At 37.6% G+C, this 18,884-nt stretch overlaps 1 protein-coding gene and 1 pseudogene across 2 annotated transcripts in view; both read right to left on the minus strand.

Moving 5' to 3' along the window:
* Positions 1–18,884, minus strand: part of LOC115421684 (CCR4-NOT transcription complex subunit 1-like) — a 969,367-nt pseudogene that overhangs the window by 654,186 nt on the left and 296,297 nt on the right.
* The window catches only part of nlrc5 (NLR family, CARD domain containing 5), a 79,275-nt gene continuing 64,222 nt past the window's right edge, over positions 3,832–18,884 (minus strand). For both annotated transcript variants that reach the window (XM_030137667.1, XM_030137666.1), the window contains 10 exons: positions 14,293–14,376; positions 14,121–14,207; positions 12,308–12,391; positions 9,851–9,934; positions 9,199–9,282; positions 9,022–9,105; positions 8,856–8,933; positions 8,350–8,433; positions 4,431–4,514; positions 3,832–4,325 (listed from right to left, as the gene is read on the minus strand). In XM_030137667.1, coding sequence (XP_029993527.1) covers positions 4,244–4,325; positions 4,431–4,514; positions 8,350–8,433; positions 8,856–8,933; positions 9,022–9,105; positions 9,199–9,282; positions 9,851–9,934; positions 12,308–12,391; positions 14,121–14,207; positions 14,293–14,376 — 835 coding nt within the window. In that variant the 3' untranslated portion in view covers positions 3,832–4,243. The remainder of the gene's footprint in view (positions 4,326–4,430; positions 4,515–8,349; positions 8,434–8,855; positions 8,934–9,021; positions 9,106–9,198; positions 9,283–9,850; positions 9,935–12,307; positions 12,392–14,120; positions 14,208–14,292; positions 14,377–18,884) is intronic.

An 18,884-nucleotide genomic window follows, 5' to 3' on the forward strand; every position in this document is an offset into this window, starting at 1 on the left:
AGTGCAAGTCAGAATGAATAAACAAAAAACAAGAATGTACAGGTATTCATACAAGCAGTTTGTCAAAGAGAACTCAAACAAACAAAAAAAAAGTGCAATTACAACAAAATGCAACTACTTGGAAAAACTGAAAGAAAAAAACTAAACAGAAGGGAAAAAGTGTAAAAATCTGAAGTATTCGTTTTCATCTACTTCAGTTTCAGGTTTTACCCACACATCTTTGGTCTATTTCCTGTTGTCTTTCAGTGCTCATTCAAAAAAACTGAAACATCAAACGCAAAAATTGGTGCAGAAGAAGAAAGTAAAGGAACATCAGAGATGAGAATCAGCTCCGGAACCAGTGCAATGTACGCGTTAGTTTGACCTACTGTTCACTTATGCCAAACCTGTTTAAATTAAAGCCAAATAAATAATGAAAAACTTAAGGAAAAAAAAAAACACCTCTTAAAAATTCCATTCCATAACAGCGGAAATAAATACGTATGTTGGACAGACCACATCCTAAATCTGTTTTATACTGTGAGTGGATGATTTATTCTGTTTTTCACTTATGTGGCCTGTAAACAAACACTATTCCATTATAACAGGATTCAGCTGTAAAACTCTGATTTATCCATTTGGAAACTGACATAAAACTAACACTGGGTCTTTATGGGTTAGGGGCACTGATCTGCCTTGGCAGAGGTTTGCGCTCTCCGAGTGCTTCTAGGTCTTCCTTTTTTTAATTTTTGGTTTCTGTTGGATTTCCTTTCCATTTTGTTTTATTGTGGCCTGCAGCCTCATTATGTCCCTTCCAGGACATAATGAGGCTGATTGGCTCACACCTGTTTTGCCACATGCATTTGAGTCACCGCACAGCGCAGAGCAGGATTGTGCTGAACACAGAAGTGAGGTGAGCAGAAAGAACATGTGAGTTTGATTTGTTTGACATATTATTTTGAACAAATATCAAGCTTGACATTCGTGTGGAATGGGTTTGTTTTTTTTTGTCAAAGTGCAGTTTGGTTCGCAGACCTATTACTATTCACTGGATGAATGAGGAGTTTGCATTCTTGGTAGGCAGAGCAAGGTATGTGGTAGTTCATTGTAGTGGCATGTTTTGTTCTTTTGTTTGAAATATCCATCCATTATCTTCCGCTTATCCGGGGCCGGGTCGCGGGGGTAACAGTCTAAGCAGGGATGCCCAGACTTCCCTCTCCCCAGACTCCTCCTCCAGCTCTTCCGGGGGGATCCCGAGGCGTTCCCAGGCCAGCCGAGAGACATAGTCTCTCCAGCGTGTCCTGGGTCTTCCCCGAGGTCTCCTCCCGGTGGGACATGCCCAGAACACCTCCCCAGGGAGGCGTCCAGGAGGCATCCGAAACAGATGCCCGAGCCACCTCAGCTGGTCCCTCTCGACGCGGAGGAGCAGCGGTTCTACTCCGAGCTCCTCCCTGGTGACTGAGCTCCTCCCCCTATCCCTAAGGGTGCGCCCAGCCACCCTGCGGAGGAAACTCATTTCGACCACTTGTATCCGGGATCTTCTCCTTTCGGTCATGACCCAAAGCTCATGACCATAGGTGAAGGTAGGAACGTAGACTGACCGGTAAATCGAGAGCTTCGCCTCTCGGCTCAGCTCCTTCTTCACCACAACCGACCGATACAGTGACTGCATCACTGCAGACGCTGCACCGATCCACCTGTCAATCTCACGCTCCAACCTTCCCTCACTCGTGAACAAGATCCCGAGATACTTAAACTCCTCCACTTGGGGAAGACTCCCCACCGACCCGGAGAGGGCAGACCACCTTTTTCCGGTCGAGAACCATGGCCTCGGATTTGGAGGTGCTGATCCTCATCCCGCTCACTTCACACTCGGCTGCAAACCACCCCAGGGCACACTGGAGGTCCAGGTTCGATGAGTCCAACAGGACAACGTCATCTGCAAAAAGCAGAGACGAAATCCTGTGGTCCCCAAACCGGACCCCCTCCGCCCCTTGGCTGCGCCTAGAAATTCTGTCCATAAAAATAATGAACAGAACCGGTGACAAAGGGCAGCCCTGCCGGAGACCAACGTGCACCCGGAACAGGTCTGACTTACTGCCGGCAATGCGAACCAGGATCCTGCTTCGGTCATACAAGGTCCGGACTGCCCTTAGCAAAGGGCCCCGGACCCCATAGTCCCGAAGCACCTCCCACAGGATACCACGAGGGACACGGTCGAACGCCTTCTCCAGATCCACAAAACACATGTGGACCGGTTGGGCGAACTCCCATGAACCCTCGAGCACCCGATGGAGAGTATAGAGCTGTTCCAGCGTTCCATGACTGGGACGAAAACTGCATTGTTCCTCCTGTTTGAAATATGTGTGTATTAAATTACAATTGTAATTATGAGTAATATGTCTTGTTTGTTTGTAATAATGTCTGTGCTTCCTGAAAATGAAAATGTAACCTAAGTAAACTTTGCAAAATAACTTTTGTACAAATGTTTGTGTTTTAGTTTCACGGTGCTCGATGAAATAAAAAATTTGTACCAGTCAAACTCTTCGCCGTTTCACTGATGCCAAGGGCTGCTACACCCATTTCACCCAGTGGTTCGGTCCATAAGGTCAGCCCATGCCACACAAATCCGAGGCTTTTTCAGAAGACAACAGGAGCGCCATCTATGGTCTCCTGGTGATTAGGTCACGTCCGTTCTCAGGCACAGATCGCTTTCAAACTGTACCGTACCATACATGAGTCCACGCTGTCCATACCCAGGTCTGCCTTCTCAGCTGGACTCAGGTACGGTACTGGAACAAAGAACGTTTGCATTCACATGGATAAATTTAAGCGGACTTGGGGGTCAAACATACTCAGATACGCAGTGTGAAAACACCCTCAGTAGGTTTAAGGTTTAAGCCTGTGTTTTTAGCCACAGGCTAAAAGACTGAGTGTGTGATATTTAGTGACATCTACTGGTGATATTGAAAACTACAACCTATTGAATATTAACTGGCAGACAAAGGGAAACATACAATAAATGGAGTAAAAAATAGAATTATTTATACTTTTAGGTGACAATAAACCACTGAAAAGGTTTGTCCAGTTTTCCATCTGTAATCTAAACCAGGGGCGTCAAACTCATTTTAGTTCAAGGGTCACATGATATTAACTGGACTGGACCCATGGAATAATATAACCTATAAATAACCACAGCTCCAACCTTTTCTCAGTTTTAGACTGAATAAAGGAAAATATCTAAGTCTTTTTTTAAAATCTATACAGTTAAAGGGTAGGAGTGTAAGAAAATATCGGTTCTGCAATATATCGTAATATTTTATTTCACAATACTGCATCGATATTAAAAAGTGCAGTATCAATATTTTTTGGTATTTATTCAAATGCAGATATTGTGGAGGTTCATTTTTGTTTTTCTTTTTTTTATTTCAATTTTATTTATTCTTATTTAACACTTATTCAATAATGTTCGTTCCTTTGTTGGGACTGAACTCAAATCCTGTTCTGATGTTAGTTCTGAACTAATAGAATATGAACATTTGAACAGGATCTGAAACTGTAATCCTACTATAATGGACGTTCTGTGTCTGGCGCATGTTTGTCCCATTGTCTGACACGTGTCCTGATGTTGCAGCATGGGAGGGCGTACGGGTGCAATTCCACTATTGCACCACGGGAGGGTGCTATCGTACAATGGCACAGGTACAATGCCACTAGTGCCTGTGAAACAGAATTTCAGTTTGAACACAGGAACATTTTGTGATTTAGCGTTAGATCCTGTTGGGATCAAATAAAAATGTGTTTAGTATTTGTGCAGATTTATGGTGTAATTCAATTCTTCAAGGAAATAATATTTTTAAAAAAGAAACAAACAAAAAATTGCCTTTTTAACAGTATCATGATATATCATGATATATCGTATCGTGATCCTAATATTGTGATTTGTATCGTATCGCCAGATTCTTGTCAACACACGGCCCTATTGAAGGGTGAAAATACAGTTGAAACAAAGGTTCACAAGCTGTTTTTTCACTGTTCAATTTCCTGCATTTTTTTTTAACTGAGATTGTTGTTTGATCAACGCTCCCTGTAGTTTCTTAAATATGATGGACTCCAGTGACTATAAACCACCCAGACCCCAGGCTTTGGGACAGTGTTTTCTGTGCAGTAAATCCCTCCCAGGCTTTGGTCTGCAGGTGGCGCTGTAGTGTCACCTGGAAACAGCCTCGACTCTTTGGTGCGTCTGTTCCAAACACTGGTTGGATTATGTGGATGAGAAGCTGACTCTGCGGTCCCACAGACTCAGCCTCTCAGCTTCAGTAGGACAGATTTTGTTTTTCCACAGCCTGGAGACGGAAAAAAAGAAAGTACAGGTCCCACATGTTGGTTTGTAGAGCTGGTACAGTCTGTCTCTGCTAAAATCAGCTCCTTTGATGTGAAATGACGTTTACCTGATGATGTGCATGGTGGGACAAGACCGTAGAGCTCGGACCAGGACCTCTGCCCCCTCAGGACTCACACTGTTGCACTCCAGACTTCAATAAACACACACAAAAACACTTTAAACCAGTGCTCTGAAACTCCTGTTCTTTTAGGTTCCACATTCAGCCTGATTTGATCTGCAGTGGGCTGAACCAGTAAAATATCAGAATAACCGATAAATAATGACAACTGACAATTTATTTCTTTGTTTTAGTGCAAAACAACCCCATTAAATTATGAAAATACGTACTTTTATAAACTATTCAAACAAAAAAAGATGTGAATAACCTGAAAAAAACTGAAATTTTTTAAAGAAAAGTGCAATTTTAACAATATTATTCCTCCACTTCTCATTAGTCCATGTGCATTCTGGATCAGATCTCCAAAGACACTAAACACTGAGGAACAGAAAGAAAAGAGTTCAAACTGGACTGAATTTAATACAGACATTTCAGGTTGTTCATTTTTGTTCAGGTTATTCACATTTTTACTTTTACAGGATAGTTTGTAAATGTAAATATTTTCATAATTTAATGTTATTTTTTGCACTAAAACAAACACAAAAATTTGAAGTTGTTAATTGAAGATTTTTTGGCTTAATTCAAGGTTTTTTTTTTCTTTTTTAAACCAGGTCTCTCAAACTCCTGTTCTTTCAGATTCCACATTCAGCCTGGTTTGATCTGCAGTGGACCGAACCAGTAAAATAACAGAATAACTGATAAATAATGACAACTGACAATTTACAGTCTTCTTCCTCCACTTCTCATTAGTCCATGTGCATTCTGGATCAGATCTACAAAGACACTAAACACTGAGGAACAGGAAGAAAAGAGTTCAAACTGGACTGAATTTAATGCAGACATTTCAGGTTGTTCATATTTGTTCAGGTTATTCACATTTTATTGTTACAGGATAGTTTGTAAATGTAAATATAATTTAATGTTATTTTTTGCACTAAAACAAAGACAAAAATTTGAAGATATCATTATTTACAGACATAATGTAATATTATTTTTTCCCATCAAACCCAGTAGTAAATCTGCAGTCATTCTTTTGTGTGGGTTCTTCTGCTGTTATTATTTGACTGTAGATCAGATTGGTCTGGATGTGGAACCAACACTAAAATATGTTCTACAGCCTTGACTGTGGAATTTTTACACTTTGTAAATTCATCCCAGGGGTCGGATTGGAACCTTTGGGGGGGACACATTTGGGCCCCGGGCCGCATGTTTGACACCCCTGCTTTGTACCTTCATCAGATTTCTGTCAGAGTATGAACATAGACTTAAACTTCCTGTTATTGAGTCCGTTTATATCCACACCAATACTCCCATCATTATCTGATATCTGCAGTAATCAGATTATTATTGATCATCTAAACAGGATAATGTGATCAGTTTTATCTTATAACAGCAGTAATCTGATTAGGAGAAATCAGATTAACACGCCTAGATTTGTCCCCGATACTCTGATGACTGAACTATAGTGAACTATAAAGGGTTAAACACAACACAGCCAACACGTTCATGGAAACACAACTGAAGACCGACCACTTCAAATGTAATACCTTTGAAAGACTTTTGAAGGTATTAAACACAGATTTGGATGTTCTAGACTTTTAAGGCTTCTTCAGACCCTGTGGGAACCCTGTGTAATGTATACTCAGTAAAAATATAAATCTGTACATTAATTTTAAGTGTATGTAGATCATTTTGTGTATGTGTATAGATCTGTGTATGAATATTAGGCCTCTAACGGTACATGTACCGAACCGAACCGTTTCGGTACACACCTGTTCAGTTCGGTACACAGCTGTACCGAAATGGCACAGTATGTTGACAAAAAGAAAAAGGAACAAAAGACATTGTTTGATACAGAACTTTAAATCCGCGCAAGTTTCACAAGGACATATTGAAGAACGCACACATTGACCCAAAATACTAAATAGCAGCTGATATAAGGTTAAAGCAAAAACAACAAATATGATGTGAACCTGGAAGGGAGAGACTCAAGACACTCTGTCATCATTACAGTCCTGTTTGGATCACTTCAGGTCACGGTGAAAGACAACAACGAGGAAAGAGACGCTGATAAGACAAACGTTGTTTACCGCCTATGAGCTATGGTAGTTCTTAAACACTCACACTAGCTCTGTCTGTGTCTCTCTCTCACGCACGCTGTATAACAGTGGAACAGAACTCGGAGTTAGCCACTGAAAGTATATAAAAATAAAGTTTCACTTTCGTTTCACGCCAGCGTTAGTTACGTTAGTTATGGACTGGACCGCACCCCCCCCACCCCCCCAGCTCCGACCAACAAAAACAAAACAAAAAACAACAAACAAACCATCCCCCAGGCAAATCGCACCTTGCCCCCCCCGCCCCCACACACACACACACAAGTACACAAAGTGTCCTAAACAGTTTGTTAGCTGTCCTAAAATAAATAATTTGGTTCAGTGTGTTGTCAATGTTGCTCTTCAGTTTGTTTAAACAGAATACCAGTTTACCCTCCTGTTAATGTTGCACTTCCTGCAGAATTTTTTTGTTGATATTTTTCTGCAGAATGTGAACTGACAAAACTGTGATTAGATTTTTTTTGTTTGTTCAAAACTACCCGTCAGGGAAAAGTGCAATATTAATGTTTAAAATACATGTAGTAATATTATTAATTTATTTTATTTTCTATTTGATTTATAGCAGCAGAATTATATTATTCCTGTTTTCCTATATTCTATTGTGTCAAAAAATTGGGGGAAAAATGTTCAAAAATTCATAAATGTATTAAAGACATTTTGAGGGGTTTTCTTTCTTCCCGTACCGAACTGAAAAAAACTGAACCATGGCTTTGAAAACGGAAAACGTACCGAACCGAAAATTTTGTGTACCGTTACAGGCCCGATGAATATGTATTTTTACATATATGTGTTATTGTATTACGTGTTTTTGTAAATCATATTATATTTGTTCATAATAATATAAAGCCAGAAACCAAATTATTTAACAATAAGTATCAGTCATATTATAGTGTATAGTATAGATATGATTAGACTAGGAAGGCTATTACTGTTATTAATTAAAATAAGGCTTGCGGAATCAGTGTCATCTTTTAAGTCACTTCTTAAAACACATTTTTATAGACTTGCCTTCATATGATGTTGTCTCTTTTTAATGTTTTTAATGTTGAATATCTAATTTTACCCTTTTTTGGTTATTCATTTATATTGACATACATGATGCTGTTTTATTCTGCTCCTTCTTTTTGCATTTGACAGCATCATGTTCTGTTATTTCTGCCCTCTCCACTATGATACATTCAAAGTTAGTCATGATTTCATGTTTTCTGTGCTTATCTCTTTTATTGTGTTGTTTGCTATGTTTTTATTCTGCTGTTGTGCACTTTTGCTTTGTCTGTCAAAGCACCTTGCAAACTCAGTTTTTCAAGGTGCTATATAAATAAAGTTATTATTATTATTATTATTATTATTATTATTATAATATCAGGAGAAGGGGCGGGAGTTTATAAGTTGTACTTCTTCTCACTCCTTTTCGAATATGTATTATATGTCTTAGGTTTAAGTGTTCTGTTTATTTATTTTCTTCTGTTTTGACATTCACATTCGAAATAAAGACATCAATCAATCAATTTTGACTTGGACAGTTAAAAAGGAGCTCAAAAGCTGAAAAAGTGCGTTCACCCCTGATTTATACCATATGTGAGTGTGTGGAGACAAAAGAAACATATATTTTACTGATTATAGTAGAGGTCAAATGTATGCAGTGTAAAACTAAACACACAAAAGTGAAATAGACTAAGTACAGTTAACCTCCTGTAATAAAGCATGTGCTTTTTTTTTTATTTTTGTGTGAGTTTTAATGTCAAACTTACTCCAGTCGGATCATTTTCTCACAGAACGGTAAAATTCTGGCCAACTCCAGTGCCACGTTATCGCCACAGTTATTCCACCCCAGCCTGGAAAGAAAGAAAAATGTATAGAATCATTAATAACTCAGGTGTTAGATGAGAGCTCAGAATGAAATGTCCACCTGTTCTCATCTGTTTATTATGGAAACACATGAGTTCTGTCAGAATTCAGTCATAAAACAATGTAACAGCTTTTTGAAAAGACTGTTTGACCTTTTTTTTTTTGGTGGGGGGGGGGGGGTGAGAAGGTTATTCTCTTCTCCTTACCTTTTATTATGTCTCTATACTGTTGGTATGTATGTGGATTTGTTTGTATACATTACATATATAAAACTGAAAATAAAATATAAAAAATCTGATTAAAATATACTTCTGTACTGATCCAGTTAAAATGCTGACCTTATACTCATTATTATTATTATTATTATTATTATTATTATTATTATTATTATTATTATATTGTGTTTTACCCCACATCCTGTATTAGTGGACAGTTTTCCAGACTGGCTGCCACAGCACACAGCTCTGACGTCCCCACAGAGGTCAAACTATCAGAACAGAAAACAGACCGTCTATAAATCACATCATCTATATCAGGTTGTTATGGAAACGGCAGGTGTTGCTGGTGAGTCGTACTTAATCTTAGTCAGCTTCTTCATGCAGGTGATTGCTTTGGACAGATGCACTGAGCCTTCATTTCCGATGTGGTTTTCAGAAATGCTGGAAAACACATGAGTGTGTAGGAGTTAACGACCCCAGGACGGTTTAGATAAATGTGTTCAGGGTCTGTAAATGCACTGGAACAGGACTCACTCGATTACACTGAGGTTTGTCAATGATGGGAGGACCAGGGCCATGGAGGCAGCAGTGAGGTCACCCAGAGAGTTACTGGACAGACTGGAGAGGAAACAGGACTGGGATGAACCTGGTAGTGGTACTGGTACCACAGCAGACTTAACTGAACTAACAGTGGTCTTCTGGTAGTTTCATACTGTCTTCCACATACTGTTACTCTAGACAGTTCCTTTATCACACAGGGGTAGGTGTCCGTTTACCTGCTTTACTAGTTTCAGATACTTCCTGTCGCCTTCGTCAGAAGCATCTTAATGATGTTGCTGTGACATGTCTTATAGTCTGCTCAGGAGGGTTGGTCAGACAGCAGGAGGGTTTATGCCCACCCCCCATCCGCTGTCTGACATCTGCTCCAGGTCCACATCCCAGGTGTGTGATAGGGTGTATGTAGGGTCTCTGTTTATTGTCTATCACACACCTGGGATGTGGACCTGGGCATAAACCCTCCTGCTGTCTGACCAACCCTCCAGAGCAGACTGTAAGACATGTCATAGCAACATCATTAAGATGCCTCTGACGAAGGCGACAGGAAGTATCTGCAACTAGTAAAGCAGGTAAACAGACACCTACCCCTGTGTGATAAAGGAACTATCTACAGTAATAGTGGTCTTACTGCAGCTCCTCCAGTCCAGTACAGCTCCTCAAAGCCTCCAGGACAGTCACTCCTGACTGGTCATCGATGAGGTTCTTTGACAGACTGGAAGATTTACAAACAAAGAAAACATTACATGTAGATAATACTACAGTACATGTAGTATTCACTGTTAAGTTTCAGCAACATGGAATCAAGAAGGAAATTTAAGATAAAACTTTAAAAGAACTCAGAGGAACAGAGAGAGGAAACACATGATGAGGAGAAGGAACCCCTACAGGGAGCAGCTGAAAGGAGGAGCAGGAGTACTAGTACTAGTATTTGTAGTAGTAGTAGTAGTAGTAATAGTAGTCGTAGTAGTCAGAGGAGTTTAGTGTCAGACTGCAGTGGAAGCTCCTCTTCCCCTAAAATGACTCCAATTAAATGCTCAGATCTGTTCAGTTGTTTTCATTTCATTCATCTCTCAGACCAGTTGGTTCAGAATCAGTTTGATCCCAGATCAGTGGACTGGATGTTGTTCACTTCTCCTCCATTCCCGTGTCTGTGTTTTCTCCTCCATCTCTGCTCAGTGCATTTGTCCGTAGACGCTCAGCGTCCATGCACTTCAATGGGACTGAGTGGAACTGCTGGAAACTGACTCTAAACTGGACGATAATTGGATAAATGCCGTGATGTTGTCCCGCCCCCAGACGCTCAGCGTCTCTGCAGGTGAATGGAGCTGTGGGCGGAGCTCAGCTGGGCTGGATGCAAGGCTTCCATGTGCTGACTGGGGGATCAGTCGAAAGGCTGAATCCCATTTGATTGACAGCTATTTTCAGATCTACTCCTTCACTGACACAGTTCAGTTTAATACCGTCGCACATTCTGCTGTGAAATCAGAGAAACCAAATGAACTGTTCATTCTTGCACTGTAAATAAAACACACTCATTGTACTTCCTTGTTTCAACTGAACATAATTTCAACGTTTTCTTATTTAGTTGGTATGATAAGGTCACTGACCATTTTCTTAAAAAGAAACGGAGGGACAAATTTATGTTTAAATAACTTGACTTTTTTTTTTTTTGATGTAAGCCGACAATGAGCTTCCCCGCTCTGAAAGACGAGCAGCCGACACATAGTAGTAGTAGTAGTAGTAGTAGTAAAGGCCCACTGTATATGAATTTCATGGACTGTAGTTGTTGTCTTCTCAGACTCTACCAGTAGGTGTCAGTACACTCAGACATATGAACTCTTCCATTATGACTGTAGTCTTGAACCACAGGCCTGTCAGAGGCTGTAGAGAGTTGAACCCTAACCTTTAGAGGCTGTACCAGACTCATGTGTGCTCTAATGTCTACAGAATAACCTGTCAACAGCAGCTCTATTAGACACATGCCTCATATTATCATTGTCATTCATCTACTTCCACACTACAAAACACAGAAACTGTCTTCAGAGAGAAGGGGGAGGTCATTTAAGAGGAAAACAGAATTTAAACTGCACTGTGTCAGAACAACTTTAAACAGTATGTGTGTGTTTTAAATTATGGAAGAGTCCACCAGATGAATTAAAGAAAGTAAAACCAGTTTAAAAGAGTCAGAAACAGAATACTGTATTAATCTGAGGTTAAACTGTTTGTGTTAGAGATCTGTACAAGTAAAATAAAAAAGAAGCAGGAATGAAATTATCAGTGCTCCCAAAAAAAAAAAAGTAAATATATACAGGGTGTCCCAAAAAAATGTATACACACTTTAGCAGCTGATAATTCAGTTGTTTGTTTTTTCTTTGCAGATTAAACCTACTGGAATTAATGATGGCAGCCAGACTAAACTTTGAAGAAAGGTGAATTGAGTTGAGAACAGCCACTGAACGTGAATGCACGCAAATACCAAGGGAATTGTTTCGTGATGTGTGCGATTCCATTGCTTTGCGTTGCCAGCAGTGTCTGTACCAGAACAGATGTCAGTTTGAGAACAGGCAGAACAGACAAAACAAGAAAATGATGTTTGTAAATTCTATTACATTTTGAAAATGAAATGAGTCTTAATAAACACCTACTTTACAATTATTTAAAGTGTGTATACCCTTTTTTTTGGGGGGGGGACACCCTGTGTATGTGTATATATATATCTATATCTATATTTATATCTAGATAGATAGATAGATAGATAGATACACACCAAAACCCCACTATAAAAACCCAATTAAAACAGCAATTTACACAATATGTAGTAGAAAAATATTATCAATATAAGTAAAATAAATATACATAAATATACAGACGGACAGCAGTTTAACCCAGGATGGTAATGGAAGTGTTTAAAACTAGAAATATTGTGTTGTTTTGTTCAGGTTTTTTTTTAATGGTATTATATTAATAACAAAACAATATTGGATAAACTGTATATTATGTAAGTAGTTCATGATGATAATAAGTTAAAGGAACAGATAAATCAAGCAGCATGTAATAGGATCCCTCTCTCTCTCTCTCTTCCTACCTGATGTGTCTCAGGTCAGTCCACAGAGGTGTGGCCATGGCCAGTTGCTCCACCCCTTTCTCAGCCATCCTCCACCCCTCCAACCTGAAAGACAAACCACAACACTTCCTGTTACAAACATTCGTCCTGTACATTTGTGTTTTTCTTCAGTTTTGACCTCTCATTTCAGATACAAATCCAGCTCAGAGCTGATTTATATGTGAGTCGGTGTGAAATACTTCCACGGTAATGACTCTGTGTCGGTGTAAACACCAGTGGAATTTACTACCCCGGTCCTGGTGCGGCCTCCTATCACACTTTACAGCTTCACACTATAAATGATTCAGGAATGATAATGTTACCCCGGGGCGGGAGAGATCCAGCTCTATAACTTTATACAGTTGATGAACAGCTGATGACATGCTGGTATGGTAAGAGGTACGAACGGAGGCTGATATGTGAGCAGCGTGTGAGCGCCAGCAAATGTACGGCATCGTAAATACACAAGATTGGATCAGATTATACAAGATAAATGAATACAGTAGAACTATCACACATAGACAGGGTTATTGGTGTTGGATCATATACAGCAGGGCTGTCAAACTCCTTTTGGTTCAGTTCCATATTCAGCCACGTTTGATCTGCAGTGGGCCAGACCAGTAAAACAATGACTTAATAACCTATAAATAATGACAAATCCAAGTTTTTCTTTTTTTGTTTTAGTACAAAAAACCCTTAATTAAATTATAAAAATACCGACATTTTACAAAAAAGATGTGAATAACCTGAAAAAATAGAAATTTCATTTGAAAAATTAGTGCAATTTTAACAATATTATACCTCAACTTATTTATACATGTACATTACACAGTGTTCCATAAACATATAGTAACAGGCAGAATATTGTTCAAACTGCACATTTCAGGTTGTTCATCTTTGTTTTTATTAATGTATTTATTTGCATTTTATTGTGAAAGAATAATTTTGTATATGTAAATATTTTCACAGTGTAATGTTATTTTTTTCTCTTCAATTTTTTCCACATAATTTTTCACAAAGAAAATTTGCAGTTGTCTTTATTTCTGGGTTATTGTGGTGTTATTTTTACTGTAGATCACATTGGTCTGTATGTGGAACCTGAACCAAAAGGATTTGGACAGCCTGGACTGTTCAGGTTCATTTCTGCACTTTCATCCTGCAGGGCTGGAATGGAACCTTTGGCGGGGGGGCCAGATTTGGCCCCCAGGCCGCATGTTCAACACCTGTGATATACAGGATAAATGAATACAGTAGAACTATCACACATAGACAGGGTTATTGGTGTCATATGGTGCCGCTAGCTAAAATTGCTTGAGTGAAATAAATCGATTTCATATCAATCTGACACTGACAAAAACAAAGGGAATTTTATCCATAATTTTTATCCATTTCAGTTAGTTTTCTAAGCACACAATACAGTTTCAGTTAGTTATCGTTTTTTTCTTTTAATTATAGTTTTTATTTATTTCAGTTAATGAAAATGTTTTTTCAATTCTAGTTTTCGTCATTTCTTTAGTGTTTGTTAACGATCATAACCTTGGTACTAAACACTTTAAACTGGGAATGAACAAGTAGATCTGGAGATAATCTGACCCTCACATCATTTGTCCCTTGTCACAGTTGTTCAGATCCCTACTCTTGAACATTTTATTGGTTCTAATACTTCAACCTGGACGTCTACTTGTTCACTTGGTGCCTGATTTATCCACACACTGACACTGGAATGAGATGGTCTAAAAGTACCACCACTTGACCTTTATGCATCTGACCCCAGGTGAAGGTGCGTTTCTCTTACTTTAAAGTGCATAGAGTGCGATGACTCCTAAGTGACTGGACCAGGAACGTCCTGCTGTCTTCATCCAGGTGCACCACAGAGTCCAGACTTGGAGTAAAAACACAGAAACACACACTTAGAACTTAGAAATGATAGAAGCACCTCTTTGTTTGCATGTGTTTGTGTGTGTTACCAAAGGTCCTGCAGATGTGCACAGTGTCCCAGAGTTTTGAGGAGCTGCAGTCCTCCAGACGAAGACCACACACAGTGGGAAAGACTAGAAGAAACAGATTCATATGTAAGTGTTACTGAGTGAACACAGGCAAACACATGTTGAAACAGTCAGACTCATTCTCCAATATTCAGATCAATACTTTTTCTATAAATGTGTTTGAGGCTCATGATAACATAAAAGGGTGTTTGTTCAAAAAATGTTCAGAAACACTGTTTTACAACACTGATTCATCAGTAAAACCCATGGAGTTGGATCAATGACAGTGGATAAAAAGAAACAAATATGAACAAAAAAAAAACAACCTATAAAATAATGATGTGGAAAAAAATAAGCAAAACATTTGCTATAGTAAAAAAAAGAATAAGCAACAAAATGAACAAAAAAGCCAAAGTAATTAACAAAATGAACAAAAATGAATACGAAATCAACAAAATAATAAGTAACATTAACAAAATAAGCCACAAACTGAAACAAAATTGAAGAAAAAAGAATAAAATAGGCAATAGAATGTCATCTTCTCCAACACTGACTCCCCAGTCAAACCCATGGAGTTGGATCAATGACAGTGGATGGACACACTGGGTTTATGTTCAGTTAATGACAGATTTTGTTGAAAAAGACACTTTTTCTTCAGTTTTCTCTGTTTCTAATAGAATAACCACCAACTTTAATCTAAACTTTAATGGACATTTATATGATCAGTGAATTAAATATAGAAAAATGCATGATTATCACGAAAAAAATGCAAAATACAGAGGATAATAGAATAATTGGTGTTAAATCACTCATCAAAGTTAAATAGAGAAAAACTCATTTGGGAACTGACACTGAAGTAGCTCTGTGTCTTTATGGGTTAATATGAACATTTTTTTCTACTTTTGGGCCTTTTGTCTAAACATTAAGAGCATTTTAAGTCACTGAAACTGAGACATTTTATAAAAGTGACAATAAGAAAAGAAGATTAGAAGATCAAAAAATGACAAAGTGACAAAACAACAGCTTACTTACTGTTACTTTGCGTAATAAAAATGCACCTGTTATCAGTCATATAGGTGTGTAAGCCAGTGTACGACCTGCAGTAAATCAGCACAGACGTGGGAAATCTATACAGTATAAAGAACACACTTCAATAATAATCCATTAACTTCTCATGACAGATTACTGCATCTACATCTGCTACGTCCAAGTGTCCATCAAGGTTATTATCGTTAACGAAAACTAACGAAATGATGAAAACTAGAGCTGAAAAAACATTAAATAAAAACTATAATTAAAAGAAAAAATGGTAACTAACTGAAACTGTATTGTGTTTATAAAACTAACTAAAACGTACAAAAATTATGGATAAAATTCCCTTCGTTTTCGTTTTTGTCAGCGTCGGACTGATACAAAATTGATTTATTTCACTCTAGCAATTTTAGCTAGCGGCACTTCACGGTCTGTCACTTGTCGCCACTTGTCGTTGTTACCTGGAAACATGGAGACTAAAGTTGGGAGAAAGCAGCAGAGTCCTGTCTGTGATTTATTTGAATACAACGACAGAGAAGAAGAGAAAAGAGACCACTAAACTAAAACTAAACTAAAACTAAACATTTAGAAAAAAAAAACAAAAACTAATAAAAACTAGCAAACCTGCTCTAAAAACTAATTAAAACTAACTGAATTAGAGAAAAAAAGTCAAAATTAAATAAAACTAAACTAGAATGAAAAATCCAAACTATTAGAACCTTGGTGTCCATAAGTCCACAGAAATAACAGTCCCAGTGTTTGCATGGAATTATGGTCGGTTTTTTTAAATTTAGTATGTATATAGGTAATTTATTAGAACAGAGGAGGAAAATACCCATAAGCCAAGTGTTGACAGGGCATTAAACTTAACAAGCATGTCAGTTGTCCCTAGTTAGCGTCGGTAAATGCCTGGTAAACCCTCATAAAAAGGCAGAGGGGACTACAAGGAGACTGCAGGGTTCAGCTGCACAGGAACAGGAAAGGAGAGGGAGAAGTCAAAAACAGCACAACGGAAACTCTGCAGGACACCGACTCCAAAGAGAAGAACACGTCAAAGGCAATGAGAGACAATAGTGGACAGAAAATGGAAAAAAAAAAAAGATGTTCAATTAATGTTCTGCCTCAGAGGTCCCATCCACATCCTCCCAATACGACCTGACGTGGATCAGACCAGTCAAATAATAACATAATAATATATAAAGAATGTCAACTCAACACTGATTCACCAGTACAACCCATGGAGTTGGATCAATGACAGTGGATAAAATGAACAAAAATGAATAAAAAAAAATCCCTAAAAATGATAAATAATGTGAAAAAACAAAAAATTAACTAAAATATAGTAAATAAATAAATAAATAAATAAAACAAGCAACAAAATGAACAAAAAGAGCCAAAGTAATTGACATAATGAACAAAAATTAATAATAAAAAAAAAAAAATCAGCAACATCATAAGTAACATCAACAAAATAAGCCACAAACTGAAACAAAATTGAAGAAAAAAAAAAAGAATAAAATAGGCAAAAAAAATGTCATCTTCTCCAACACTGATTCCCCAGTCAAACCCATGGAGTTGGATCAATGACAATGGATGGACACACTGGGTTTATGTTCAGTTAATGACAGATTGGACTGAAAAGGACACTGTTTATTCAGCTTGATCTGTTTCTGATAGCAGAACCATCGACTCTAATGAACATCTACAGGATCAGTAAATTAAATATAGAAAAATATCTGATTTCACTGAAAACAAAGCAAAATACTGAGTATAATATTAGAATAAATGGTGTTAAATCACTTAAGAAAGGTTAAATAGACAGAAAAACTCATTTGGGAACTGACACAAAAGTAGCTGTGGGTCTGTATGGGTTCAGTGTAATTTTTGCATTTCATTAATTCATCCCAGAGGCCGGATCAGACCCTTCAGTGGGCCGGTTTTGGCACCTGTGCTCTATCTGGAGACAGAAACACCTCTGATAAAGTTAAAAGTGATTCTTCTCATTATAGACACTGTCTGTAATCTGTACATCGGTTCATCAGCTGAGTGTAAAACCATGCAGCGTCCTTTCAATGTTGGACGGTTGGAGTCTGTGCATGAGGAGGGGACGGTGTGACTGAAGGACGCCTGTGATTATATGACGTTCAGTGTGTGTAAAAAGCCCAGAGGATACTACAGCACAGGATTAGACCGACCCCTACGGTATTTACTACCACCACCAACGCACACTGAGCCTGTGAATGCAGAAGGTGAAGACATGATTTGTACCAGCGTCAGTGAAGGGTTCATGTATTTAAAGATCACAGTGAAAAAATAAAAATAAAAACACATAACTGTAATGTCCTTTATAGGGATGTAACCATATGAAAATTTCATATCACAGTTATTGTGACCAAAATTATCATGGCTATCATTACTACTGCAGTATTATTGAAACTGTGCTCAAAATGTTCAAAAAGTACTGATGCACACACTGAAATAATTTAACCAAGTTGTATTTAAAAAACCAAAAAAAACCCAAAAAACAAATAAAATAATAGGCACAATGTCCCTTCTGTTGCAGAAACATTCAAATATTAACCCTTAGTGGTCTGAGCCTATTTTGTCCATTTTTCAGTCCTTTTGATTTGGCCTTTATATACTATATAAACAAATATTTACTATACCCATGTTTGGGATTTGTTTTTTCAGCACAACTTCATCTATCTCATCTATTTTTTTTTTCACTTTAATCTACTATAAAAACATAAAAGGACAGAAAACACACAAAAAATATAAAATCCGATTTGAAAAATGTGTATAATTTATTGCATAAATAACACAAAGATGCTTAAATAACCTTTTCAAAGACTTTAAAAGTGAATATTGGTTCCAAATCTTAGGTATAGAAAATTGAAATAAATTAAAACTATACTCAAATATTTGACATAAAAGCAGATCTTTACAAAGTGCGTTAATCAAACACGGTTAATGATAATTAGAATTTAAACAGTAATACTAACTGTCTGCAATTTTACCGCTGTTTATCGTTATACCGGTAATCATTACATCCCTAGTACTTTATCTAATATACTGTGACTAGTGTTCAATTAGTTTGGTTATTTTATCATGTTAACAATAAGAAAAACAAATCATTTTCATTGGTTTGTCTGATGAGGTTTTTCTGCAAATATTTTATAACATTTGTTATTATCTTCCACTACTGTATCAGAAAAAGCTATAAAATGACATTTTGTGCCAGAAAAAATATCCTTCAGCCCTGGAGTTCAGATAACACCCCCTCCCCTTATGTGGAGACATGAATGGAATATATACCCCTGGACTTAACGAAAAGAATATCTAAACAATTCCATGATTATATTAGTGTATTTTTGTCAATATTTTGGCTATAATGATGAGAGCATTTGAAAAAAAATAAAACTGTATTTTTGTTTAATTCCCACTGTAAATCACTTAGTACTTAACACTGTGCTTCAGACATTTACTTACTCCTGATCTTTTTGTTTTTCATTTTTATATCATTATTCCCAGCTTCTTGTTGT

Source organism: Sphaeramia orbicularis, chromosome 6, assembly GCF_902148855.1.
Source record: "Sphaeramia orbicularis chromosome 6, fSphaOr1.1, whole genome shotgun sequence".
Classification (NCBI taxonomy): domain Eukaryota; kingdom Metazoa; phylum Chordata; class Actinopteri; order Kurtiformes; family Apogonidae; genus Sphaeramia; species Sphaeramia orbicularis.